At 37.9% G+C, this 27,372-nt stretch overlaps 2 protein-coding genes, 1 long non-coding RNA gene and 1 pseudogene across 7 annotated transcripts; 2 read left to right on the forward strand and 2 right to left on the reverse strand.

The window, feature by feature from the left end:
• Positions 1-747: 747 nt before the first annotated feature.
• On the reverse strand, positions 748-1,822 carry LOC103404879 (protein SEH1-like; annotated as a pseudogene).
• Positions 1,823-6,831: 5,009 nt separating this feature from the next.
• On the forward strand, positions 6,832-11,216 carry LOC103404709 (protein NLP6-like). 2 transcript variants are annotated; one of them, XM_017325053.3, is made up of 5 exons: positions 6,832-7,311; positions 8,124-8,695; positions 9,009-9,056; positions 9,187-10,126; positions 10,211-11,216. In XM_017325053.3, exons 1-5 carry the CDS (start codon positions 7,056-7,058, stop codon positions 10,450-10,452), a joined length of 2,058 nt encoding a protein of 685 aa, XP_017180542.1. In that variant the 5' UTR covers positions 6,832-7,055; the 3' UTR covers positions 10,453-11,216. The 2 variants fall into 2 exon arrangements, with proteins under 2 accessions (XP_017180542.1, XP_028948904.1); XM_029093071.2 differs by having other exon boundaries at positions 7,170-7,311; positions 8,021-8,695.
• Positions 11,217-12,118: 902 nt separating this feature from the next.
• Positions 12,119-15,252, reverse strand: LOC103404717 (bidirectional sugar transporter SWEET4-like). Of its 4 annotated transcripts, none has more exons than XM_008343664.4 (5): positions 15,061-15,252; positions 14,799-14,835; positions 14,005-14,386; positions 12,883-13,002; positions 12,119-12,594 (listed from the first exon to the last, which is right to left on the reverse strand). In XM_008343664.4, the coding sequence occupies exons 1-5, from the start codon at positions 15,101-15,103 to the stop codon at positions 12,391-12,393; spliced, it is 786 nt and encodes a 261-aa protein (XP_008341886.1). In that variant the 5' UTR covers positions 15,104-15,252; the 3' UTR covers positions 12,119-12,390. The 4 variants fall into 4 exon arrangements, with proteins under 4 accessions (XP_008341886.1, XP_070668460.1, XP_070668459.1 ...); XM_070812359.1 differs by having other exon boundaries at positions 14,795-14,835; positions 15,061-15,190; XM_070812358.1 differs by having other exon boundaries at positions 14,799-14,890; positions 15,061-15,179.
• Positions 15,253-15,722: 470 nt separating this feature from the next.
• Positions 15,723-16,153, forward strand: LOC114821075 (uncharacterized). Its single transcript, XR_011575543.1, has 3 exons — positions 15,723-15,862; positions 15,995-16,030; positions 16,124-16,153. It is a non-coding gene; the product is annotated as an uncharacterized lncRNA (long non-coding RNA).
• Positions 16,154-27,372: the final 11,219 nt, after the last annotated feature.

Consider the following 27,372-nt stretch of genomic DNA (forward strand, 5'->3'; position numbering starts at 1 on the left):
TTTTTGCACTTCTGTTTATATGTATATTAGCAATACTATTTAGGGATCCAAAATCCTACAAGCAGTTATCCGCAAGGTCCAACTAGCATGGTTAATTTATTGCAGGTAACATTTTTGTAATTGGTTAATACTTTCTTCTTTTCTTCATTTATAATTTATTTCGTGAAGGACTAATTTTATGTCATTATATATGCATATAGGCGCATATACAATTACCAACAATGAAGGATTAGGCTTTGATAAGCTCTCAAATGACAAGCACCACGAAGACACATGATAATGATATGAAAGTGCAAGATGCTATGAGAAGAGTGCTCAAGGAATTTACTATGTTTTTGGGACTAAAGCTTCAGTTAATACTTTTTATTAAAGAACCATCTTATTTAGTTTGATGTTTGGAAAGTAGTGACTATCAGTTCTTCTGATTTGATGACTCATAAAATAGTTTGATTGAAAAGAATGAATTTTACTTTGTTTTTAGAGTGAAATTTGTTTGACACCAAGCACCTGCAAGAGCTTTCATTTAGTCACAAATCAGTTCTTGCATTCAAAAGACATATATAGCACTATAGTTTTGGTTTTGAGTAATTCAGTCACCTCAACTATAATGATAATTTCATATTTGTTATAATCTCACTTGCTTCAAACTAAAATATAAAGCACTACAGTTAAAATAATCTGAAGCGAAAAGGATTCCCACATCGAATTTCAATTTTGAATAATCTGAAGCGAAAATGATTCCCACATCGAATTTCAATTTTGAACATTTGAACCAAAATGTATAGTTACAATCAATAATGTTCAAACAGTTACTTGGCATAGTAACATGTAAAACCAGAAGGACTACGAAGTGGGTTCAAAAGTAGCCTTTTCATGGCAAACTCCGTTCAAACTAGACTGCTACAACCGTACAGCCCCATCATTTCTGGTGGTTGCCAACGTCATTCCACTCATGTCCAATTCCATTTGCCAGACCTCACCTTTGTGACCTGAAAGTAGTGCAATTTTCTCCAATGATAGCCTTCCATCCAAGTCAAGGTTTAACCCAAGATGCCATATTGATATTCCCTTGTGAGTGGCAACAACAATTACCTCATATGGCCTTCCAATGTTCAGTGCCCACGCAACTGCATAGACCTGATCACCATTGTCACTAGGCGAAGCCAATTCTGCAACTGGGAGCCATCTTTGGTGAGCCTGATCAAATTCTGATACCTTGGCGGAATTAAGTTGTGGTGCGTTTGAATTGAAACCCAAAACAAAACTTGATTCCTGGCTTTCTCCTCTTTGTGGATTCCAAGATATAGATGCAAATAAGCATATGGCATGGCCAACTGTAGACACCGAATCAATAACACTCTGAAATTCAGCCTAAAGCTGCCAATTCTTCAGTTCCAAGGGATTCAGTAGCTCATAGAACTTGACACGAGCATTTGAATATGCAATAACCATTTTTAAAGTTGCCGGTGATACTCTAATTTGGGTATCTAGCAGTTGAGCCGAACCACTATTAAAGCTTATGCACAGCTTCCATTGAAGAGGTTGTGCATCTTCAACAACTTCCTCCCACAATGATAAAGTTCCATCTGCACAGACACGCCACTGCAACGCCGAATTCCCATGGAACCCAAGCAATTTTCACAATTCCAACAGCCTCGTGCACCTTGGATTTTGAGGTGCAGAAGAAGGATGAAAAACAAGAGTCAAGTGAGTCGAAGATGGCGAAGGTTTTGTCGGCGGAACCACTAGCTAATCTCTGGCTGAAGTAGTTCCACGACGAGCAGATGGTGTCTTTATCAAGCACCACCAAAGGTTTCTCCATAACTACGCAGTCACTAGAGCTCCGATCTACACCCACAACCTTGTCTCCATAACTACGCAGTCACTATTTCAAATATGGCTTTTCATATCCTGTCTGGTGATTCTTTTGCTTGCCAGCAAGAAGCCATGCCCCATCATCAAGTTTTACTACAAAGCTTGAACAGATAAGTTTGTGCACTGAGCAACCATGTAAAAGAAGGTGAAGAATCCTATTTGGGTTTGCTCACCATAACCCAATAGCTTTTTTATTATTTTGGATTTTTTTTAAATTTAAATGTTAAATAAATAAAGTTAACATAGTTGAATTTTAAGTTAAGTTAAAGACATGTGTCAATATATTAGTAAGGAGACACAAATGAGACACACTTTTGAGGACAACAAACCTGGAACCCTATAATTTAGGGAAAAAATAACAAACTGTCTTGGTAATAAGGGAAGAATTTTACTAAAAATCATTTAGAATATGGCAATGAATCTACTAGGTTCTTATATTCCTCTCCAAATGAGCTCTTAAAATATTTGTGTAAAACTTATAGTTCTCAAGTTTTTTTTATTTTTTAGAAAATTGTTGTTGGCACTCTAAAATTTTCATTGGTCACTCCAAACGTTTTATATTTAAAAATAAAATACATTTATAAGGAGTGCACAATGAAAATTTTGATATGTCAATAACAGTTCCATTTTTTAAGGTAAATGAGAAACATGCACTCTTTTTAGCATATCACACAGCTTGACCGACCGTTCTTTTCATTTCATCTATTTAATTTAATGGCTAGAAACAAAGAGAAGTGTGTGAAAATAATCTCTCTTTGTTAATATATGTTTTTGTGTGGGAAGCATTTACGGTTGAACCTTGTCAAACCAGTTTTTGACATGAACAAGTGCTACAAAAGGATCTTATATATTCTTATACGCACGGGCCAATAAAGAGAACTTGTTAGGAGACAAGTGGATCGATACAAGCCAACTAGAATCGCTAATTTCGATTACACAAAAGGCCCCCAAGGTTATCGTCACATCGTCATATAATGCTATTGTTCAATTGTTTTTGGTACGTAAATTATTTATTAATAAAGTTTTATCATGGCCACTTAGTACTACTGTTTAGTAGTATTGATTTTTAGTTATAAGTGAGAAGTTTTTAGGTTCGATTCTTGTCAACGACAAATTTGAACCACGTTATTGCTAACTCATTGTGAGACTTAGCCTACCCTCCTATCCTCTTAGGGTAGATAGTATCATTTGTTCAACAAAAAAAAAAGGACCTTCCAATCAAAATGATCACTGGAATTAAGTCTCTTGAATCAATTTGGTCATTTTGTAGCATTTTCGTCAATTTTTTTTGTTAGTGTGCTGACATGATATACTAATGAGTCTCACCTATCCAATTACATGGTGCCAAGTGGATTAATCATAAAAAAACTATTATTTTTAAACAGATTTGAATACTAAAACTGATAAAACTAATAATAATAATATATATATATCTTTTTAAAACAATATTTAAAACTTGTGTCTCACATCAACACACTGACAGAAAAGTTGACCGAAGGACACAATGACTAAATTAATTTTTTTTTTTAAAGACGATATTATCTACATCAAATGGGAGGGGATGAGCTTAGCTTCATAATTGGCTAGTAATAATTTGGTTTAAATTATTCTTTAATGAGAATCGAATCTAAAACTTCTCACTTATAAGTAAAAAGGAATACCACTAGACCGTAGTACTAATTAACAATAACTAAATTGATTTACGAAACTATTTTAATTGTTAAGTCTAATTTTAAAAGTCAACTGTGATAGAACCCTTCTATTAATATTATACCCTAAACTACACTGTGTATCAATAAAAAACACACAAATCACTAACACCTCCCAATTGTATAACAACTACCGTCTGAGTATTTGCCGTAGTTTCTCATGTCCAATTGGAAGAAAAAATAAACGTATGGTATTGCGTCACCAAATTAGTGACATTTTAGTAATTAATCAAATATATTAGTGGATGCAATGAATCGTCATTATCGCTAATGGATCCAATTATATACAAAAAAACCAATATTCTAATCGATGATGTCCAAATAAACAACTGTATTACTAGTTTTGACATCCGTATTTTATAATTTTAACATCAACTTCCAGATAATCAAACTAAAATATTAATTAAGCTTAGTCCATAACATTAAGAAAGCTAATTAACATTTTGGAAAACTAAGAACTCCTTTGTTTAAGAAACTACCAGACTCCCTAATCTAGTAGCTTTTTTTCTTTTTCCTGAAAAGTTTGTCACTTTGTTGCAAGAAACAATAATAGTTGGGACCAGACCATTAGCAAAACCTTTCAAGTAAAGGAGTTTTAACAAAACACTCCACCGTTCATTTTTAACGAAAAATCACAGTTTTCTTTTTAACTGGCACTATTCATTATACCTTTAAAAATGACTTTTCGTTAAAAGAGATGTTTTTTTGGACTTTTCGTTAGTTTTTCCTTTAAGTAATTGCCTCGTAGGCTGTGGCCACTTACTTGTACATTTCCTTTTCTTTTGAGTACTGCTAGACCCACTACAATGTCTTATTTTCCCATCTATATTATAATTTCATTTACAAAAAAAGTTACAAAAATTGAAATGCTATTCTATCACCCTCTATTACTAATAAAATAACCTCTAATCTATATCTAAGTTCTTTTTTAATTTTTCAGAAAAATAAATATTAGAGCTAATAAGCCCAACTAAGTCTCCAATCACCACCAAGGCCTCCTTTCCCGAATTTTATTCCAGTTAGAGTTCTAGAATCCAGTTACTTCCTAGATCTCCAACGGATTAAAATTCTCCGTCCTTCTCTCTACATCCCCAACGCAACCCCCATCCATTCCCCTCCAAATCCGACGACCAAGCCTCATGTCGCATTATCAAAGTTTCATCCTCATCTTATGGTCTCCCATTTTAGTTTTAATTTTTTAAAATAATTATGTTATTGGTAAAATGTTTTGAACAACTATTATATATGATAAAAATCAAGGAATGAAAAATGGAGAAAATATTTATTTGAAGGAATTGAGATAGTTGCAGATTGAGGGTGAAGAGAGACGAGAAATATTCTTTCTTTCTTTTTTCTTTGGCTCTTGGATGTCATTTGACAAGAGGGTAAAATTGGTATAAACTTTTTTATTAAAAAATTGGTATGAAAATAAGACAGTGTGATTAGTTTATCAACGCTCTTTTTTTTCAAGAAAAATTGTTAATGTGATAGTACATTGACATTTACACTATGTTTGGATGAAGAAATTTAAGATTACTAAAGAATTTTAAAATGACGGAAATTTAAATGATGGAATTTTATTCTATAGGATTTGTGAATTTTCTTGTTTGGGTAACCTAAAAGAACAATGGAATTAAATACGGAATTTGTTTTTAAACTCTCAATCATAGAAATTGGAAAATGACACCTATTTACATGGAATTTAAACTTGGGAATTGGAGGTCCCAAATTCCAAGTTTTTTTCTATGTGGAAATTCTAAATTTCTATGTTTATGAATCCGAACAAAGGAATTGGTACATGTCAATTTATAAATTTTGTCTTTAATTCAAATTCCAAGTTTATTTCTCTCCTCCAAACATTCAAATTACAGCATGTTAAGCTTAAAGTTTACTTAAACTCACGTTTCTTACAAAGTAAATTCATAACACGGTTTATCATCATTGCGACTCACAAGAAAATGAAATAAGTACTAAAAATACAGACATCAATAATTTTGTTTTTGCTCTTCATATGATTTGAGAGTTGGTGAATATATAAGGAACAAAGGAAGACACTAAACATGTATCTAGTGGTAAAAACTAGAAAGACAATATTTAGTCATCCGCATGTATAAATCGATAGTTAAAATCAAGGTTCTAAAAGACATTAGGCGCTAGTCGAGCAGTGAGTTGGGCCTAGCACTTAGGTGGATTAGGCAGATTTAAGTGAATGTATTATATATCGTATAATAAGTTCCTTCTTATAGTTAAAAAATACACAATTGCATAGAGATATATGAATTGCAAAAATAAAATGACATATAAGATTATGAAGTATTAGAACATATTGAAAACATGGGAAACAATCATATAATGAGCTAGTGTTCATCCAAGTATTCAATAAGTCTCTTACATTTTATTAAAAAAATAAAATGTAAAATGAAAGTTACCTATTTTCTGTCAAAATGAGGGTCGCGACTTAGGTGGATGCCTAGGAGGGCTAGACGAATACCTAAGCATGTTTAGGCACCCTTTATTAATTTTTAAACACTTAAGAATTAATCAGGAGCAGTGACTAGTAGCCTAGGCAGAGATTTTTAGAACAATAGTTAAAATAACAAGTTATAAAATGTCTTCTTTTTTTTTTAAAAAAAAAAATTATCAAGAAGAACTTCCATTACATAAAAAATTGGTACAAACCCTAAAAAGAGTCAGATAAATAACAACAAATAAAATAAAAAGTTCAAGCAAAATGAAATTTACAACCCAAGATACAATGGGAGGTCAACACAAGCTTAGACTCGAAAGTTGAAAAAACAAACAATAGAAAACCCTAATCTGAAACAGCATAAACCAAATCCCCACCGCCGCCACATGAATTACTAAACAGTTTCGACATAAAATGAGTTTTTCTATTTTAGTTGTATAAACGACTGTCAACTATGCATCAATGGCTCCATAAAAGGTCGTACCCAGTGCACAAGGTTCCTGCTTTACGCAGGGTCTGGGAGAAGTGAATGTCGGCTAGCCTTACCCCATTTATGAAGAGGCTGCTCCCAAGTCTCGAACCCGAGACCTACCGCTCATTAGTGAATCTCGGCTAGCATCAATGGCTCCATAAAAAATTAAAAATTAAAAATTAAAAACTACGCATGAATGGCACCGTCACCCATTGCATAGGCATACGCGGCTTTCCGTCCCTTGTATAATGCGGACCAAACGCGGCTTTCCGTCCCTTGTATAATGCGGACCAATTTGGTAGTTAATTGCACAACAGAAGATCTTTTCCCGATGCTTACTGCAATTTGTAATAAAATACTTAACAAGAGAAAACAATTCATGGATTCCATGGAATCAAACTGAGACGCTGCAAATTGTTGCCGTTGCTCGTAGACTTCTCTCTTTCTACCACAACCCATCTCTTTCTTTCTAGAAAGATACAACTTTCACTGAAAAAAACAAGACGAAACAAAACCAACGCTTTCCCGGAAAATGTTGCCATCCACTCCGCCGAACCTAAAGAACGAAAGAGAAGATGCGCTCATGGACTTTGATTTTGACCTCGACGTTTTGTGGCCGTTGGATCCGATTCACTTTCTCTCCTACCCCACGTCGCCGCTTTTGTTGCCGCCCAATGACCAGCCTTGTACCCCTTTGTGGGCTTTTTCCGACGGCGATGTCGAAAGTGACTATAAGCTCGCCGGGCATGTTGGTCAAGCTCTTTCTGACTGTTCTCAGTTTGTTTCATGTGAGTTTTTATTTGGAAAGTTGTAGTTTTTTATTTTCTTTTTTATATTGCTTTTCCGGGTTAATCTGTTTTTACTCTATTTTTTATTGAATTTGTTTTTTCGGAATCAGAAATTAATTAGAAGTTTGTCTAATGACTTGTGTTTGACTTAGCTGAACAAATGCTTTACTGGGGTTCTGTACTAAATTTGATTCTAATTAGGGACTAATTACATTGATTTGGTATTTTACTGATCATGGTATTCTGTTGGAATAAGCATCAATCACTTTTATTGGTCAAAACGTGTTTTCTTTGCTCATTTCTCAGCAAACAAACAGCTGTTATACTCAAAAGGTTGCATTTTTGTCATTCCTGGTCAACAAGGGCTAAAAGTACTATCTGATAATTGAAGTGCTTGATTATGACCGTCATATAAACTTAAAAGCGCTTCTGGGTCAGAAGCGTTTTCTGGAGAAGTCTAGGTGCATCTTTAGGTAGCAAGCATTTGGAAATTTTAATTAAAATTTTGACATTTTTATAATAGTTCTTTCGAACAGAAGTGCTTCCTAAAGAAGCAGTCCCAATCAAGCCCTTAAGTCTGTAGAGTTCCATCTAATAGAAAGACGTGGGAGATTCAAAAATTGTGTAGGATATTTTTTTCTTCTTTTTGGTCTGAGAATTCGTATAGGAATTTAAAGCAGTTTTAATTGGCTTGTTTTGTGCCCTCCAGTTACAAACCGATCACGATATTGTTCGTTTAGCATTTTGCAGTCTCGAGTAGCAGCCAGAGGTTCACTCATTTATGTTTCTCTTTACAATATCACAAAATACAGGTAATTCTAATTCCGTAACGGAAGGGTCAACAGAGACTGAGAGTAACAGAATGCTTCCATCACCATTTTCAGGACTGGAACCTCTTGAAAGTTCAGATGGTTATAGTTTATTTAACGAGAAGATCACTCAAGCACTCAGGTACCTCAAGGAATTGACTGACCAACCTGTTCTAGCCCAGTTTTGGGCACCAGTGAAGGATGGGAATCGGTATGTACTCACAACTTTAGGGCAGCCCTTTGTCCTTGATCCACAGTGTATCAGACTTCATCAGTATAGGATGGCCTGTTTGATGTATATGTTTTCCGTGGATGGGGAGAGTGATGGAGTTCTTGGGCTTCCTGGCCGCGTTTTCCAGCATAAATTGCCAGAATGGACTCCAAATGTTCAGTACTACTCCATTAAAGAGTATGCACGGCTTCGCCATGCTCAGCAATACAATGTTCAGGGAACCTTAGCTTTGCCCGTGTTTGAGCCCTCTGGAAGGTCTTGTGTTGGTGTACTTGAGCTCATAATGATTTCTCCTTTGATCAACTATGGTCCCGAGGTTGATAAGGTTTGCAAAGCACTTGAGGTGGGGGGTTGCTCTTTTTCTTTTCTATGCATATATATTGCATTTTGTGTGATGTTCTCTTCTGAAACAAGCTTTACAAATTTGGTAAATGGTACATGGCGGATTGTTTTTAGTAATGGGAATAAGAAAATGGTTTCTGGATACCCTTTTCAGCCTCTTGCACATCCCCCGTATTTTTTAGCCATTGGTTTGAACAAAGCAAAGGAGAATCAAGGGCCAGAAATCACTCCCCATGGAAGTTACCAATATGGTTTCTTAAGTAAAAATCAAACATGAAGAGATTTGTCACTAACGTAATTTCGTTCTCCTGCAGGCAGTAGGCTTGAAAAGTTCAGAGATACTGGATCATCCAAGTAGGCAGGTGAGCTGCAGTAACGAGTGTGCCTAAGTACGGTGTTCTTTATGAAAACAAGAAAATAAATATGAAACTTTTCTTTCATTTCTTCCTTCTTCGTTCTCACAGATATATGCTTGCCACTTCTTGTATCCAGATTCAAATATGCAATGAAGGTCGCCAAACTGCATTGGCTGAAATCTTGAAGATACTGATAGTGGTAAGTGAAACTCACAAATTACCACTTGCTCAGACGTGGGTTCCCTGTATGCATCGAAATGTTTTGGCTTATGACGGTGGCCTGAAGAAGAGCTGTACTAGCTTTGATGGCAGTTCCATGGAACAGGTCTGCATGTCCACAACTGATGTTGCATTCTACATTGTAGATGCTCATATGTGGCATTTTCGAGATGCCTGCGTTGAACATCACTTACACAAGGGTCAAGGAGTTGCTGGGAGGGCATTTTTGTCCCATAACGCATGCTTCTGCGAAGACATTACCCAATTCTGCAAATCTGAATACCCTGTAGCACACTACGCACGCATGTTTGGGCTAGCCGGCTCTTTTGCTATCTGCTTACAGAGCACTCATACTGGAAATGATGATTACATTCTAGAATTTTTTCTGCCCCCAAGCATCACAGACAGTCATGAACAACAAACTTTGTTGGGCTCTATATTGGCGATAATGAAGAACCATTTCCGGAGTCTCAGTGTTGCTTCTGGAATTGTACTTGAAGAGGAGGGAATAGTTGAAATTGTTCAAGCTTCTAAAAATAATGGGCTTGCCACAAGACTTCAATGTATACTGATACCCCGTTCAGTGGAATCACCACCAGGGCCTGCCTTACCTTACAGAGAAGAGATGGTGCAACTAGATTCATCAAAACCACAGTTAGTGGTGGGATATGATGTTGCAAATGATGGGAGAAATTATGTTCACGAGGGTGGAGAAAACAATATTTCTTTCCCAGAGAATAAAGACATAAAAAAGAAACCGGAGAAGAAGCGTGGAAAAGCAGAGAAATCAATTAGTCTAGACGTTCTCCAACAATATTTTGCAGGGAGTCTTAAGGATGCTGCAAAGAGTCTTGGAGGTAAGCTTACGCGCGCATATCATAATGTTTGGTTTTCAGTAGCAATTGCGATAAGTTGTTTTGAAAGAAACTCTTGTTTTGCAGTTTGTCCCACTACAATGAAGCGCATTTGCAGGCATCATGGAATCTCCCGCTGGCCATCTCGCAAGATCAAGAAGATCAACCATTCTCTCACTAAGCTACAGCGCGTAATTGAATCAGTTCACGGTGCTGAAGGAGCATTTGGTTTAACTCCTCTTACTGCAAGTGGCTCCATTTCTCGGCCTTGGATTTTAAATGGTTCTAATCAACAAGGCTCACCAAGCTCTAAACTTTGTGAAGTTTAAGGACAAAAGAAAGACTCGCCCACCTCTACTTTACCAGGAACAGAGGGGCGGGCTGGGATTGACAATCATTTGCTAGATGAGCGGATGCTGAGTTACGAGGAACTTCTTCTGGAACATAACAGGTGTCTGCGAGACAGGGGTAAAGGCTCAAACACATCCAACAGGGGAAACAGCTCAACGGAGGCAAGTGCTTGTACCTCTACTTGTCATGGTTCATTCCAAGGTAGTCCTGGAAACGGAATTGCCATGGTAAACCCTCCATTTTCAGATTCAGCTCCCAAGCAATCCAACACAATGCCACATATCACGGGCAGGCAAGAAATGAAGAGTGTAACCATAAAGGCGACATATAAAGAAGACATTATTAGGTTTCGCGTGTCGATGAGTTCAGGTTTTGTGGACATGAAAGAGATTAAAACTGGAAGGGGGCACATTCGACATCAAATGTGTGGCTTATGACCTTGAACGAGTTCTGGTACCCTGTGATGCAGACCTGCAGGAGTGTCTGGAACTTTGTAGAACATCACGCATCAATCTGATCAGACTCTCGATTCATGACATAATGTCCCATCTCGGAAGCTCTTGTGTTAGGTTATAAGTGAAGGTGTAAGTTTTCCATTTTATTTGTTGTTCTTGCCAAGGTGTAGGTATTGATTCTTTGAGGTTTGCTTCAGTTTTGCTCTCTGTGAAGTATCATTATCAAGAGCTTACGGCACTAGCTACTCCAAAATACGGCCATAATTTACAACGGGCTCGTAGCTCAATTGGTACAATGTATTTATCACTGGACGCGAGATCAGGTGCCTGATTCCCCCTCCACCAATATTGCCTGCATAATAATGATCAATAATCAATGACAATTTATATATATAGAAATAAAGGCGAATATGCTAATAAATAATAAATTCAACTTAATAATTGGCATATTATGAATAAACGAAATTAATATCAAACAAGTAAAAATAGTAATTGAGGCTTGCGTACTGCAATATTATTGAAATAGAATTTCGTATCTACTTAGTGCTTATAGTTCGATGGATGTCTGCTTCGCAAGGGTTCAACGATCAAACCAGGATTCTAGCATCGAAAAACTAGGTTCTTGTAGTATATCTTTGTAGTTCTCTCAGCAAGAAGGTTTTGGTATGTAAGAAGAAGATTGTTTTCCTGTGTTCTAAACGCCATGTAGATGGATGTATATATAATGCACATATGCATGTTCGCAACATGTATGAATATGGAAAGCTTCTTTTGGAAGCATTTGCTTAGAGGGGTGCATAGCTCTAGGCGTTCTTTCATTGTCTTCAAACTTCAACCGAAGGGATGAGTCTGTTACTTTAAAAATTAAATAATTAAATTCTAAATTTAAAAAAATGTTAATTATTGAATTAAATTATTAGAGCCTTAGCCCCAAAACCCATATTTTGATATTAATTATATATTAATTATCACAGCCCAAATGCCAAATCCAAGGTTCAAGCTCAATTTTGCTCTCTAAGGTCCACCTTTCCAATCGCTTTATATAAACTACAAAATGTTATAAAGTGTGAAAAACTTTTGATGGTAGCCAATATGAGACAATGAGCCAAAATGAGATTTCTACTCAAAACTCCAATAATATGTATATTATATATATATATATATATATATATATATATATATATATAAATTCAGTCGCAAAACAAATTGGATCATTGATGGTTTGAAATGGTTGCATACAATTATGAAAAAGTACTAGTTCATATGGCATAAGTATAAAGTTCACTCATGCCATAATATGACATGTGTACGGGACTCTTGGTCTTGTACGCATGCATCATGAAATCCAACTATTTGTACAATATTTTGTAACGTAGTGTAGACGAACTAAAACTTGTAGATCTTTGACGGGGTCCCTGCTTGTTCGACTTATCAAACAGCAGACTTCGATGGTGGGGTTGATCATGTCCCGTTGTTCTGAGCGGGAAGCTGGCCGTTCTGATGAGTGCTGCCAGTCTTTTTGGTTTCATCTCTGTCGGAAACCACCTCAGTCAAACACAATTGTCTGGCTTTCCTTTCTGCCATCAGTCTCTTTGTGTTCTTGTAGTATGTAGCATAGAGAAGCAGTTGAGCTGATCCAAAAAGTAAGCCCAGCCCATTCGGAATCTGAAAATGAACACACCACAGGCCCATTTTAATTTGATCAAAATATGTGCATATGAGAGCCATGTTCATTCATTTTTGGTTTAGCAAAAATATATTCCATTACGGAAACAGGGATGCAAACTTGAGTGTAAGAAAATAAAAGTAGTGCCCTGATCAACTGACTTAACCTAAAAACTGCTAAATGTGCTTCTTAATTATTTATGCATTTAGTTTTCTGTTTAACTGAAATGATTAATTAACTTAGATGGAGTATTTACTATAAGTAAAGTTTGAGTTTGAGGTCGTTACAGTCAAGTAAATGTCAAAACGGAACTGAGCATATGTGAACCAGGCAACGCTATTGAGAAAGGTAAACAATGAGAGGAAAAAGGGCATGTATTCCACACTCTTTGTCGTAATCACCAATTTCTGTCATAGATGCACCAAAACACCATAGATTAGCATATGTTAAAAATGAGGGAAAAAAAATCAGTTGGTATCATATACTAATTTAGCGTATGTAGACCATTGTCGATATATTAGTTTATTGATATACAACTATACATGAACAATATACCAAGCCCCGTAAATTAGTATTGCTACTGGCTCATATGATAAAATGAGAAAAATAAAAATTGTTTGGTATTTAACCCCAAAATCATTTGATATTTGATACTACTTTTAACCCATAAATTTTAGGCCTTAACCTAGAAACAATTTTTCTGACCCTTTCTGGGTTAAATTTTTAGCCTGAAATTTTAAAGAATAAATTTATGATATTTTTTTTTCTTAAAATAACTTTAAAAAAAGTTATGTAGACTACCATAATTTAATTTTATGAAAATTTTACCTAAAAATATTTAGATAACATAAATATTGAAAAATCATTAAACCAACACTATGAAACTCGTGGAACACTATAAAAGAATATGAAACACATAAAAGAATATCTTTTTAATTTTTTTAACTGTTGGATTTAAATCTAGACCGTTAGATATATATATATATATATATATATATATATATTTACCATTGGATTTGATCATATTAGATCTTAATCGTTGGATTCAATGAATTTATAAATATAAAACTAAAAAAATACACATAGATAGTAGGCCAGGCCACTACCATGGGAATTCTGGGTTAAATTTATCCTAGAAATGAGTTTTAGGTTAAAACTCATATTTCGCTTAAAAGGATTGGAGCAAGTTGTTGTAATTTAGAGCTTAAATTTGAGTTTTACTCCAAGAGTTGGAGTGAGTTTTAGAACATTGTCAATCGATATATCTAATTGATTAGCTTATTGATATTTCAACAAGTATCAATAATATATCAGGTACTGTAAATTAGTATTGATACGGGCCAATTATCATGACCATAAATGAAAAGAAAAATAAATAAATATGGTTAGGAGGGTAGGTACCAACTTACCATGACAGATAGAGGTGAAGCATACATCACGATGTTACCTAGAACGCAAACTAGGCCAACAATTAGTGACCTCTTGCTGTATGTGTGGGCCAATTTGATAACAAGAAAGGCCAGAAGAACCATGAAAACGAGCTCCGAAAGCAGCACGAGAAACACTCTGAGCCTCTGCTTCTTGTCAGATGCGTAGATGAGGAAGATGATGACAAAGGAAAGCTCAATGAAAACTGCAGTGGTATTGATGGTCAGCAATAGAATACTGTGCGGGTGCACCATAGGCAATCCGTAAAGGGCCCATGCCATGCAGTTAAATAGGGTTGCAAGGTATGGAACTGGTGAGTATTGCTCCACTGACCCTTTTTTCCAAATTCGAACGAAGGTTTGCCTACAAGTTAAATGGAAAATATGGAAATTATTAATGCGCTGTGTGTGAAAACAGAAGAACACTACTTGGTTGCTGCAAATTCAGCAGCAGCAGCTTCTGCTTCTACCCAACTATATAGATAGATACGTGTCCAAATAATTTAAATTATTAACATAGATTGAGCACGTTCATCTGTGATTGGTTAAAAGCAGGAACGGTTGCTAAATGAACACTACTTCAATGCTGCAAATTTAGCGAACAAAGAATGTTGTCACCTTCAAATAGGGAAAAATATGGAAATAAAATTGGTCCTAAATATAATATATATATAACAAAACTTGATACCTGTATAATTGTTTGTAATAATTTTTGTTTTTCAAAAATGTAAATCATTTTGCCTTGAATTCAAGAAATGGAGAAAAAACATGCTTACACTGGTGAGAGGAACAGAGTGAGTGCGATGAAGTTTCCTGAAAATAAGCAAAGGCGTTCACACCAAGTTTGGTTCTCAGATGATAAAGCAATCTATATATACACATGAAAAATGAAAGAAAATAACTTTAAAGTTTATTTCTTCTTTCTAACGAGAACCAGCAAGTATACAAATCTCACGTATTTGAGTTCCAAGATGCTGATTAAGGCATTAAACTAGCAATCATGTGTGATACAACACAAATTATATCTTTGTAACTCACCCATGATACCGACCACAGTTCGAATAGCATCTGCAGAAACCATGGTTGTCCGTCACTAGTTAATTAAGCTAGATCAATGTGTGTGAGAAATTTTTTTATTTTTGTTTTCGTTGCCACTCTCTCCCACACTACCATCTAAAACCCTTCTCCCTGTATATATACTAGCATATGGGTATACACAATGTGTGTGAGAAAATTTTTTATTTTTGTTTTTGAAATAGAAGGAGAGAGGAAGAGTGATAGTGAATGTGGAAGTGGAATGTTTTTTTTTTGTTTTTTAATTAGAGATATGTTAAGATTACATGTAGATGAGGTTTTGAACAAAAAAAAAAAAAAAAAAATTGGTTGTGTAAAATTACATTTTTACCCCATATTTTTTGTTCATATTCTGTTTTAATTAGAGAGTTAAACTATTAATTTCATAAGGTTTTAATTGACAATGAGTGTTTTATTAATTAGTAAAGATATGATGCCTCATGGCTGAGCAACCGTCAATAGAGTTTCGATCTCACTCTATAGCCGCAAGCAGCGGCGCCAACCTCCATTCCCACCTGTCTACATTCTCAAGGCTGATGGTTGAAATTAGAATATAATCTGGTCTACCATTTTGGTTCCGATGTATTCTCCCACCGGATAGAGTGTTACTCAACTGAACTGCACCAAATCTTGCAATGGTGATCGGTCAAATTGACGGTTTTATGGTGGAACAAGACCAATCCAACTCAGGCCCAACCCTGGCCTCCATCAGTTTTCTTATATGCCCCTCTCTAGACTTTACTTTCTCTCTCTACAATCATCATGGGTATTGATCTTAATTCTCAATTATTGGTTTCGATTTCGCCCTTTTTGTTGCAGCCTTTTATTTTATTTTCCTTCTGTATTATATTTTTTGTCCTTTTGACCTTTTTTGTGCGTTCTTGTTTGTATGAATCAGCAACATCTGGCATGAAGATCAAGTTCGAAATCAACTGTAATGATCCGATCCGTCCTTTTTGTACTTTGATGTTTGGTTTGTTTATCTGTGATTTGATGTGTGAATTGATTGAGATTTGAAATGAAAAAGGGTTCGGAAGAATCGGACGATTGGTTTCTAGGGTCGCTCTTCAGAGGAACGATGTTGAGTTCGTTGCTGTCAACGATCCCATCATCACCACCGACTAGATGGTGAATTTTGATTTCAAATTTTTGATTCGAACTCATACACTTATAATACCTTGATAGATATGTTGTGCGAAGAAGGAAGACTGAAGGAAGCGTTATCACAGGTGGAAAAGATGTTTAGGGTTGGTGTGAAAGCTTCAGAACGTACTTATACGATTCTTATTAAACAAATGTTGAAGGAAGCGATTTTAACCGTGCTCGTAGCCTTTTAAACCACATGGTTAGTTCTAGTAATCAACTGACCTATTTACTGACACTACCTTTATTCACGGGAGATGGATTGTCTGCCCTTCCCTCACTTGAAAGACTTTACTTTTAGTATAAATCAGTGGTGGTGGTGTTGGTTTTGTACCCCTTGTAATACATTTGACTGCATTAATCTAAATGAAATGTGGTATTATAGTAAATTTGCAATTATATTGTTTCTTTTATATAATTTTTAATTTATTATTATTATTATTATTATTTTGGAAACTTTTTTACAGCAGGCATTGGTCGTGGTCGATTAGTACTCCACAACAGTCGTAGCGCATTATGTTAATCTATTACGGACTTTGTTCATAATTATTATATCATTAACAACGTGCTTTGCCTATGGTATAAGTTGGAACTTTTTATTACATCCAGAATCCTAACGGGCACAATATGTGTGGTGAATTTCAATCTATCACAGACATTTACTGTGGTAGATGTGGGTTTTTCTTCTAATGAGTGTTGCATTTCTTCTATTTTTGTTCGCAGAAAATCATTTAATCTCTTCATTCAATGCTTGTTACTGTGAGAAATCACACTTACTTTTTTCCCCTCTTCAATATTTTTCTAGTCACAGGTTTCACAATCAAGTAGTGGGTCTAACTCCTTATAATGACATGCAGGATTCTTTAATTTTTTGTTGGAATCAACATGTGAATAATGTAGTTCAACTCCTTATAAGTATATGCATTGTCTTTAATTTCTTGAGATACATTTTCAAATATCTTAGTTACAAATAAAGTTCTAAAAGACCCTAGGCGCTAGTTGGACAAGGGCTAGCCGCCATCCTAGCCAAGTAGGCAGATTTAGATAAATTATTATATATCGTATAAATAAGTGTCCGGTTATACTTAAAAAAATACATATTTGCATTAAGATATATAAATTGTAAAATAAAACGACATATAAATCATAAAGTATAAAATAGAATAAAAACATAAAAAATAAGCATATAATGTGCGTTCATCTAAGTACAACAAGTCTCTTCACAATTTATTCAAAAATAAAATGCAAAATAAAAGTTGTCTAATTTATGTTTAAGTGAGAGTCACGACCTAAAAGATGCCTAACCGGGCACCTAAGCAAGTCTAATCTGCTATGTGCACATATAATTGTATAACTAGCTAGCTAGCAAGTTTAATTGGTGCAAATTTGATGCTACTACGTTAGATCACATACTCCATATTTATTTATTTGCTTTTCTTTCTTCTTTTGTTTTATTCTTTACAATTGTGGGCATGTGGGTCATATTTTCTTTGTTTTTATTCAAGGTGGTGGCAAAGGGACTCACACTCTCACTTCGAAATGTGAGTGGATCAAGTATTTATACTTTCTTATTAAACCATCCCAACTCCTGTTGGTCTTCTTAATTAAGGAGATATTCATACATTTTAATTGAGTCATCGACTTTAACCCATAAACACTTGCACTAAATTTGTATGCATGTCTCTTTTTTCTTTTTTCTTTTTTTACAAAAAGAACCGATAGCATTTTCATTAATGAATAAAAACAATTACAAGGGTTGTCACAATGATACATTTTTTTGGTGGCCAATTCATTGGTCTAGAGATATTTGCATCTCGGCACCAACATAAGCACCAACGGGACAACTCTATCACCAAAACACAGATGTAACAGACCTAAAATGAGGCACACAAAATGTCATTGCCAAAAGAGAGACCAAATCAAATCATCGTTGATGAGCGAGGCCACATAACTCGACTCTGATAAGTTCTAATAAGTTAATACCAACAATACTGAAGCAACCGGATTTCAATCGTAATCCAAAGAAAGAAAGAAAGAAAAATATCAAAGACAAATGGAAATGGTAGAAGCATTTCTACCATATGTAGATGCCATCATTGTTGATCATACATCTTTGACAAATTGAGTTGTATATGAAAGTGAGACTCGCCTATATAAACAGGTGGAAGGTCGCATTATATTGGTTAGGAGAAAAGCATATAATGGGAGGTTACTTCTTTCTCCCACCAAGGTGGCATTATATTGGTGTGGAGGAAAATCATGCATATAATGGGGAGGTTTACTTCATTCTCCCACCAGTACAAACATGTTGAGATAGTTCAAATCTCTATTGGAAAAATAATATACATCTAACTAGTTATATATCTTAAAAAGAAATATTATTCCTATATCTATTTGTATCATTATATGTATTATCTCTCTAATAGAGGTGAAACCTATATGCGTTGACGGATCCTACGTCTATAGAGAGATGGTAAAAGTGATGATACAAATAGATGATAAATATAGCACTACTCTATCTTAAATCTCTATGCATCCTCCCATCTATTACACACACACACACACACACACACACACACAAAGTGTGTGTGAGATAATTTATTTTTGTTTTGAAAATTGAAGGAGAGAGGAAGAGATTGAGAGAGAACATGAGAGTGGAGAGAGAGGGAGAGAGGGAGAGAGGGAGAGAGGTTTATTTATTTATTTTTAATATTAGAGATGTTAAAATCACTTATAGGTCAGACTTAAACAAAAAAAGCAAAATTTTGTTTTGTCAAATTACTTTACTGCCCTTAACCTTTTTGTTGTGATAGAAGACTAAATAGTCTTTTCACCCTCTTCTGGTTGACAAAGAAAGTTTTATTAATATGTAGTTTATGTTGTGGCCTATATTTAATAGAGAGGTGCTGCAAAGGGAAGAGAAAGAGATTGAAGAATAGGCTTGAGGAATTGTGTGTTAATTCCATAGTCCTTGTGCCTTTATTTATAGTAATAAGAAAGAGAGAAACTTGCTCTCCAAGTAATACAAAGTATATTAGGAAAGATCTTCTAGATCCTAAATGATTCCTATTCTATCTCTATTTAGGATTTACACAATCACATATTGATAAGAACATATGTCACAACACTCCCCCTTGAGTGTGCAAATACTCAAGTAGATGGCGCATCAGATCTTCAGGCAAATGTAGAAGCAGTGGATGAAGTCATCTCGTCTAGTCAGCACAAGTAGCGAATGCGAGTCTCAAAACGAACTGAAGAATGAATGGGTGGTAAAACTTTCAAAACCTCGCTATGGCAAAACCCAAGGTGGGACAAAAGCTCATAGTTAAAGGAGAAAAGTAAGAAGTTGCATTAAGTCAAAACTATACGTCTTCTGGATGCAAGTAGAAGAGCTCACAAGGGTATGAACAACCTAGGGTGCGTGCCTCGTCAAAACCTAATTAGGTAGCAAAAACCCAGTGAAAAAATGCTCCTAATCATAGGAAAAAGAGAACATTAAGGTCAAGTGAGTATACTTCTGGATACTCCCCTTAAGTTTGACAAAACTTCCAAATGAAACTACAAGCATCACAAATGAGAAAGTTACGCATACCAAATCTTTGGACAAGCTTTTGCAAGGTAGACTTTGGCAGTGACTCCGTGTAAATGTCGGCAAGGTTGTCTAGGATTGGACTGCTTGACTTCAATCTTCTAATGCTCATGCTGATGTAGACACAATATGCTTGGTGTTGACCTGTTGGATGTATCATGATCTGGTCGATACATACAATGTTGTCTTCATGGATCGTTATTGGGACTTAACGATGGATGAAAAACACAGTGATTTTGAATATGCTCAACAAGAGTTCTCGACTACATCTCTCACGTGATAAGATACAGTGAGTCTTGGAACGATTCAAAGGTTTCGCAACAAAGGTCTATCTGGTTGACCTCTGAGATATTACGGTGTTCCTTAATGGTAAAGAAATAACCATGCGGGAACGTACCTTGTGCAATCAGACAGATGGTCTGATTCAGCGAACCCACAAGGTAGGCATCATTCCGAAGATCAATGGGGTGTGATCTATTCTGAGATGCATAGGGATAGATAAGCCCAAATCCGTAGTAACTGAAAAATATCTTTAACACCAAATTTGGTGGTGGCGTGTAGGCGCAGTGTTGCTTTATGCTGAAAGACTACAACAACAACAACAACAACAACAACAACAACAAAGCCTTTTCCCACTAAGTGGGGTCGGCTATATGAATCCTAGAACGCCATTGCGCTCGGTTTTGTGTCATGTCCTCCGTTAGATCCAAGTACTCTAAGTCTTTTCTTAGAGTCTCTTCCAAAGTTTTCCTAGGTCTTCCTCTACCCCTTCGGCCCTGAACCTCTGTCCCGTAGTCACATCTTCGAACCGGAGCGTCAGTCGGCCTTCTTTGCACATGTCCAAATCACCAGAGCCGATTTTCTCTCATCTTTCCTACAATTTCGGCTACTCCTACTGTACCTCGGATATCCTCATTCCCAATCTTATCCTTTCTCGTGTGCCCACACATCCCACGAAGCATCCTCATCTCCGCTACACCCATTTTGTGTACGTGTTGATGCTTCACCACCCAACATTCTCTGCCATACAACATCGCTGGCCTTATTGCCGTCCTATAAAATTTTCCCTTGAGCTTCAGTGGCCTACGACGGTCACACAACACGTCGGATGCACTCTTTCCATCCAGCTCGTATTCTATGGTTGAGATCTCCATCTAATTCTCCGTTCTCTTGCAAGATAGATCATAGGTAACGAAAACGGTCGCTTTTTGTGATCTTCGCTAGATTGCTCCGGTCATTAGTGTGGATAAGTATATAAATGGATAGAGATAGGAAAGCAAACACAAGATGTACGTGGTTCACCCAGATTGGCTACGTCCACGGAATAGAAGAGTTCTCATTAATTGTGAAGGGTTTACACAAGTACATAGGTTCAAGCTCTCCTTTAGTGAGTACGAGTGAATGATTTAGTACAAATGACATTAGGAAATATTGTGGGAGAATGATCTCGTAATCACGAAACTTCTAAGTATCGGAGTGTGGTGTCGTCTTGACTTGCCTTATCTGTCTCATAGGTAGATGTGGCATCTTCTCTGGAAGTACTCTTCCTCCATCCAGGGGTGGTATCTTTAACTGGTGGAGATGCACAAGGTAATGTATCAATTTCACTTGAAGCTTACTTGTAGTTTCAGGCTTGGTCAAGCGCGATACAAACCATGTAGTAGGAGTCCCCCAAGTCGCCGAGCTAGGGGGTCTGCTGAAAGAGGTGACAGACAAGGTAAGCAATCAGAGCTCCGACTGATTGTTCACCTTCTCCCCATCTTGCAGCAGCATGAAGGATAAAGAGAAGAAAAATGAGAAGAGATGATATGAGATACTTTTGCTTTTGAAGAAGTAACTTTCCACAGGCTTATTCTTGAACTGAGCTGGAGGGTTTTCTGGTTTCCTCCAGAGTATAAGGCCGACTGAAGAATTTGAGGGTCAAAACAAGTCCATCAAATCTAGAGTACGTTCCACCCTGCTGATATGGGATACTTTTGCTTTTGACAGAGTAATGGATGTATCGGCACGTGTGCTGTTACGCTTGTCTCCACATGCTTCCTTGTATCCTTCGCACTTGCCCTATCTGTTCCTCAAGCAGATGCGGAATCTTCCCTGGAAACATAAGATGTTGAAGATGAGTACTCGAGAGCAATGCCAGGTAAGTAATCAGGTAAGGAGTTCCAGGCAGTCAGTTCCTGGCTGGAAGCTTGATTCCAAGTGCTGACTGATTGCTCTCTTTCTCCTTGTCTTGCAGGTAAAAACAAGGCCAAAAGAAAAAACAGGGAAAAAGCATGATATGGGATACTCTTGCTTTTAACCCTGATGATATGAGATATTCTTGCTCTAGTATAGCTTGTTTGCAGAGGTATTATCGGGGGGAAAGAAAGCTGAATATTTCGAAAGGCTTTGTTGGGAGTGCCCTCTCAGATATGATGAAGGGTTGAGCATTTTTGCAGGTCTGCCTGTCCGTTGGGGATGGAGGTCGACATATATAGGAGTCTCCCTAACAACAAGTAGTAATGCTATTCCTTTACCCTGCTTGGTCATAGCACGGTAGTGGGAGCTGCCAGTTTCACATGTTTTAACTCTGTCAGAGCACTTTGAAAAAGTGGTCTGTGGTATCTGGCTCTCGAGATTCGGAGAACGATGCCTCTTCGATTTTTGAGAAAGCAATCATGTTGGGGGTCTGACTCTCGAGATTCGGAGAGCAGTGTCTCTTCGATTTTTGAGGAAGTAATTATGTTGGGAGTCTGGCTCTCGAGATTCGGAGGGCGGTGCCTCTTCGATTTTGGAGCAAGCAATCTTGTTGGGAGTGTTGTCTCGAATGTGAGTAAAGGTTGGACATGTTTGCTAGTCTACCTTGCCACGAAGCACAAAGGTTGACACATAGGGACTTTCCAATTATCCAGCAATGGTACTGTTCCTTTACCCTCTCTTCGATTTTGAGAAAGTAGTCATGTTGGGAGTCTGGCTCTCGAGATTCGGAGGACGGTGCCTCTTTGATTTTGGAGCAAGCAATCTTGTTGGGACTGTTTTCTCGAATGTGAGTAAAGGTTGGGCATGTTTGCTAGTCTACCTTGCCACGAAGCACAGAGGTTGACACACAGGGACTTTCCAATTATCCAGCAGTGGTACTGTTCCTTTACCCTTGTGGGTAATAATATGGTAGCTAGACCTTCAAAATTTATGTGTCTAAACTTTGTTAGTGCTGTTTCTTTGCTATTCTTTTACCTTTCTTGGTCAGAGCGATGTAGTGGGAGCTGCAAGCTTCACGTGCTCAACTTTGGCAGAGAACTTTGGCAAAGTGATCTGTGGTACCCATGAGTTATTGTTGCGTGTGGGAAGTGGGTGATTGAACAGTAAGATTCATGTGCTTTCTACTTCACCAGAAGTCTTCGACAGAATGCCCATAATTTCTGCAAAGCTGAGTGTGCGTGTGACAGGTGCTGACAAGGCTAGAAAAGTAGGTGCCTCTTTGATTTCTGAGATCGGCCCTCGTGGTCTCTGAGCAGCCCAGCTTTTGAGAAAGCGAGCGCCTCTTCGATTGATTCGGAGAACGGTGCCTCACCGATTTTTGAGAAAGCAATCATGCTGGGGGTCTGGCTCTCGAGATTCGGGGAGCAGTGTCTCTTCGATTTTTGAGAAAGTAATCATGTTGGGAGAGTGGCTCTCGAGATTCGGAGGGCGGTGCCTCTTCGATTTTGGAGCAAGCAATCTTGTTGGGAGTGTTTTCTCGAATGTGAGTAAAGGTTGGGCATGTTTGCTAGTCTACCTTGCCACGAAGCACAGAGGTTGACACACAGGGACTTTCCAATTATCCAGCAATGGTACTGTTCCTTTACCCTCTCTTCGATTTTTAAGAAAGTAGTCATGTTGGGAGTCTGGCTCTTTAGATTCGGAGGACGGTGCCTCTTCGATTTTGGAGCAAGCAATCTTATTGGGAGTGTTTTCTCGAATGTGAGTAAAGGTTGGGCATGTTTGCTAGTCTACCTTGCCACGAAGCACAGAGGTTGACATACATGGACTTTCCAATTATCCAGCAGTGGTACTGTTCCTTTACCCTTGTGGGTAATAATATGGTAGCTAGACCTTCAAAATTTATGGGTCTAAACTTTGTTAGTGCTGTTTCTTTGCTATTCTTTTACCCTTCTTGGTCAGAGCGATGTAGTGGGAGCTGCAAGCTTCACGTGCTCAACTTTGGCAGAGAACTTTGGCAAAGTTATCTGTGGTACCCATGAGCTATTGTTGCGTGTGGGAAGTGGGTGATTGAACAGTAAGATTCATGTGTTTTCTACTTCCCCAGAAGTCTTTGACAGAATGCCCATAATTTCCGCAAAGCTGAGTGTGCGTGTGACAGGTGCTGACAAGGCTGGAAAAGTAGGTGCCTCTTCGATTTCTGAGATCGGCCCTCGTGGTCTCTAGGGAGCCCAGCTTTTGAGAAAGCGAGCGCCTCTTCGATTTCTGAGATCGGCCTTCGTGGTCTTTGAGCAGCCCAACTTTTGAGAAAGCAAACGGCTCTTCGATTTCTGAGATCAACCCTCGTGATCTCTAAGCAGCCCAGCTTTTGAGAAAGCAAACGCCTCTTCGATTTCTGAGCAGGCGCCTCTTTGATTTCTGAAGCTCCGTCGAGTGCAGATTTTTACAGGGGCTGGCATTAAGTTCCAAAGCACACTTGAATCTCCACCAGTAGAAGCTTCATTCTTGCACTTCTAAGATCTTGATTTGTCCGACCTCTTCTCTCTTCAACACCTTTGAAAATGTCTGGCCCCTCCGACCGTCGTTTTGACTTGAACCTTGTTGAAGAGGCAGCCCCGCCTTCTCCAGACAACATATGGCGCCCATCCTTCGTCTCCCCAACTGGTCCTCTTACCGTTGGGGATTCCGTGATGAAGAATGATATGACCGCTGCGGTGGTGGCCAGGAACCTTCTCACTCCCAAAGATAACAGACTACTTTCCAAACGGTCTGATGAGTTAGCTGTTAAGGATTCGCTGGCTCTCAGTGTTCAGTGTGCAGGTTCTGTGTCTAATATGGCACAACGCCTATTTGCTCGAACCCGCCAAGTTGAATCATTGGCGGCTGAAGTGATGAGTCTCAAACAGGAGATTAGATGGCTCAAGCATGAGAATAAACAGTTGCACCGGCTCGCACATGACTATGCTACAAACATGAAGAGGAAGCTTGACCAGATGAAGGAAACTGATGGTCAGGTTTTACTTGATCATCAGAGATTTGTGGGTTTGTTCCAAAGGCATTTATTGCCTTCGTCTTCTGGGGCTGTACCGCGTAATGAAGCTCCAAATGATCAACCTCTGATGCCTCCTCCTTCTAGGGTTCTGTCCAGTACTGAGGCTCCAAATGATCCCCCTCCGGTGCCTTCTCTTTCTGGGGCTCTACCGACTGCTGAGACTTCTCCTAAGCAACCTTTGTGAAGGCTCCCTCTTGTGTGTTTATTTTGACTCATGTATATGTACATATTTGTAGCTTATCGGGGATATCAATAAATAAGCTTTCCTTCATTTCAACGTATTGTGTTAAATACACCAAAGCCTTCTTCGCTAAGTTCTTTGAATTTTCTTTTGTTGAAGCTTGTATGTTGAAGCTTTCTGAGTGGAGCATGTAGGTTGGGGTAGTGTTCCCTTAATTTCCCGAGTGAGGAAAACTTCTTGGTTGGAGACTTGGAAAATCCAAGTCACTGAGTGGGATCGGCTATATGAATCTTAGAACGCCATTGTGCTCGATCCTGTGTCATGTCATTCGTTAGATCCAAGTACTCTAAGTCTTTTCTTAGAGTCTCTTCCAAAGTTTTCCTAGGTCTTCCTCTACCCCTTCGGCCCTGAACCTCTGTCCCATAGTCGCATCTTCTAATCGGAGCGTCAGTAGGCCTTCTTTGCACATGTCCAAACCACCGTAACCGATTTTCTCTCATCTTTCCTTCAATTTCGGCTACTCCTACTTTACCCCGGATATCCTCATTCCTAATCTTATCCTTTCTCGTGTGCCCACACATCCAACGAAGCATCCTCATCTCCGCTACACCCATTTTGTGTACGTGTTGATGTTTCACCGCCCAACATTCTGTGCCATACAGCATTGCCGGCCTTATTGCCGTCCTATAAAATTTTCCCTTGAGCTTCAGTGGCATACGGCGGTCACACAACACGCCGGATGCACTCTTCCACTTCATCCATCCAGCTTGTATTCTATGGTTGAGATCTCCATCTAATTCTCCGTTCTTTTGCAAGATAGATCCTAGGTAACGAAAACGGTCGCTCTTTGGTATTTCTTGATCTCCGATCCTCACCCCTAACTCGTTTTGGCCTCCATTTGCACTGAACTTGCACTCCATATATTCTGTCTTTGATCGGCTGAGGCGAAGACCTTTAGATTCCAACACTTCTCTCCAAAGGTTAAGCTTTGCATTTACCCCTTCCTGAGTTTCATCTATCAACACTATATCGTCTGCGAAAAGCATACACCAAGGAATATCATCTTGAATATGTCCTGTTAACTCATCCATTACCAACGCAAAAAGGTAAGGACTTAAGGATGAGCCTTGATGTAATCCTACAGTTATGGGAAAGCTTTCGGTTTGTCCTTCATGAGTTCTTACGGCGGTCTTTGCTCCTTCATACATATCCTTTATAGCTTGGATATATGCTACTCGTACTCCTTTCTTCTCTAAAATCCTCCAAAGAATGTCTCTTGGGACCCTATCATACGCTTTTTCCAAATCTATAAAGACCATGTGTAAATCCTTTTTCCCATCTCTATATCTTTCCATCAATCTTCGTAAGAGATAGATTGCCTCCATGGTTGAGCGCCCTGGCATGAACCCGAATTGGTTGTCCGAAACCCGTGTCTCTTGCCTCAATCTATGCTCAATGACTCTCTCCCAGAGCTTCATTGTATGACTCATTAGCTTAATACCCCTATAGTTCATGCAATTTTGTACGTCGCCCTTATTCTTGTAGATAGGCACCAAAGTGCTCGTTCGCCACTCATTTGGCATCTTCTTCGTTGTTTTTCTTCTTTTAGATTCCACCATCTAGTTCTTGGGCACTTCCAAGTCTTGTTATTTTGTCTTACTCTTTTGATATGTACATCCATCACCAACAAGCGATGTTGATTAGCCACGCTCTCTCCTGGTATAACTTTGCAATCCTTACAAGTTATACGATCCCCTTTCCTCATTAGAAGAAAATCTATTTGTGTTTTTGACGACCCACTCTTGTAGGTGATCACATGTTCTTCTCTCTTCTTAAAGAAGGTGTTGGCTAAGAAGAGATCATATGCCATTGCAAAATCCAAGATAGCTTCCCCATCCTCGTTTCTCTCCCCAAAACCATGGCCACCATGAAAACCTCCATAGTTGCCTGTCTCCCTGCCCACGTGTCCATTTAAATCTCCTCCTATAAATAACTTCTCCGTCTGAGCAATTCCTTGCACCAAGTCTCCAAGATCTTCCCAAAATTTCTCCTTCGAACTCGTATCCAACCCTACTTGAGGTGCGTACGCACTAATCACATTGATAAGTTCTTGTCCTATTACAATCTTGATTG

This window comes from Malus domestica, chromosome 14, assembly GCF_042453785.1.
Source record: "Malus domestica chromosome 14, GDT2T_hap1".
In the NCBI taxonomy this organism is placed as follows: domain Eukaryota; kingdom Viridiplantae; phylum Streptophyta; class Magnoliopsida; order Rosales; family Rosaceae; genus Malus; species Malus domestica.

Coding starts and splice junctions, on each gene's coding strand:
- LOC103404717 (XM_070812358.1), bottom strand. CDS start 15,090: ATGCTATTCGAACTGTGGTCGGTATCATGG. Junction 13,003..14,004: donor CTTCACCTCTATCTGTCATG/GTAAGTTGGTAC, acceptor CATCTATGACAG/AAATTGGTGATTACGACAAA. Junction 12,595..12,882: donor GTTTTGACATTTACTTGACT/GTAACGACCTCA, acceptor GTTCATTTTCAG/ATTCCGAATGGGCTGGGCTT.
- LOC103404709 (XM_017325053.3), top strand. CDS start 7,056: ATGTTGCCATCCACTCCGCCGAACCTAAAGAACGAAAGAGAAGATGCG. Junction 7,312..8,123: donor CTGTTCTCAGTTTGTTTCAT/GTGAGTTTTTAT, acceptor CACAAAATACAG/GTAATTCTAATTCCGTAACG. Junction 10,127..10,210: donor TGCTGCAAAGAGTCTTGGAG/GTAAGCTTACGC, acceptor CTTGTTTTGCAG/TTTGTCCCACTACAATGAAG.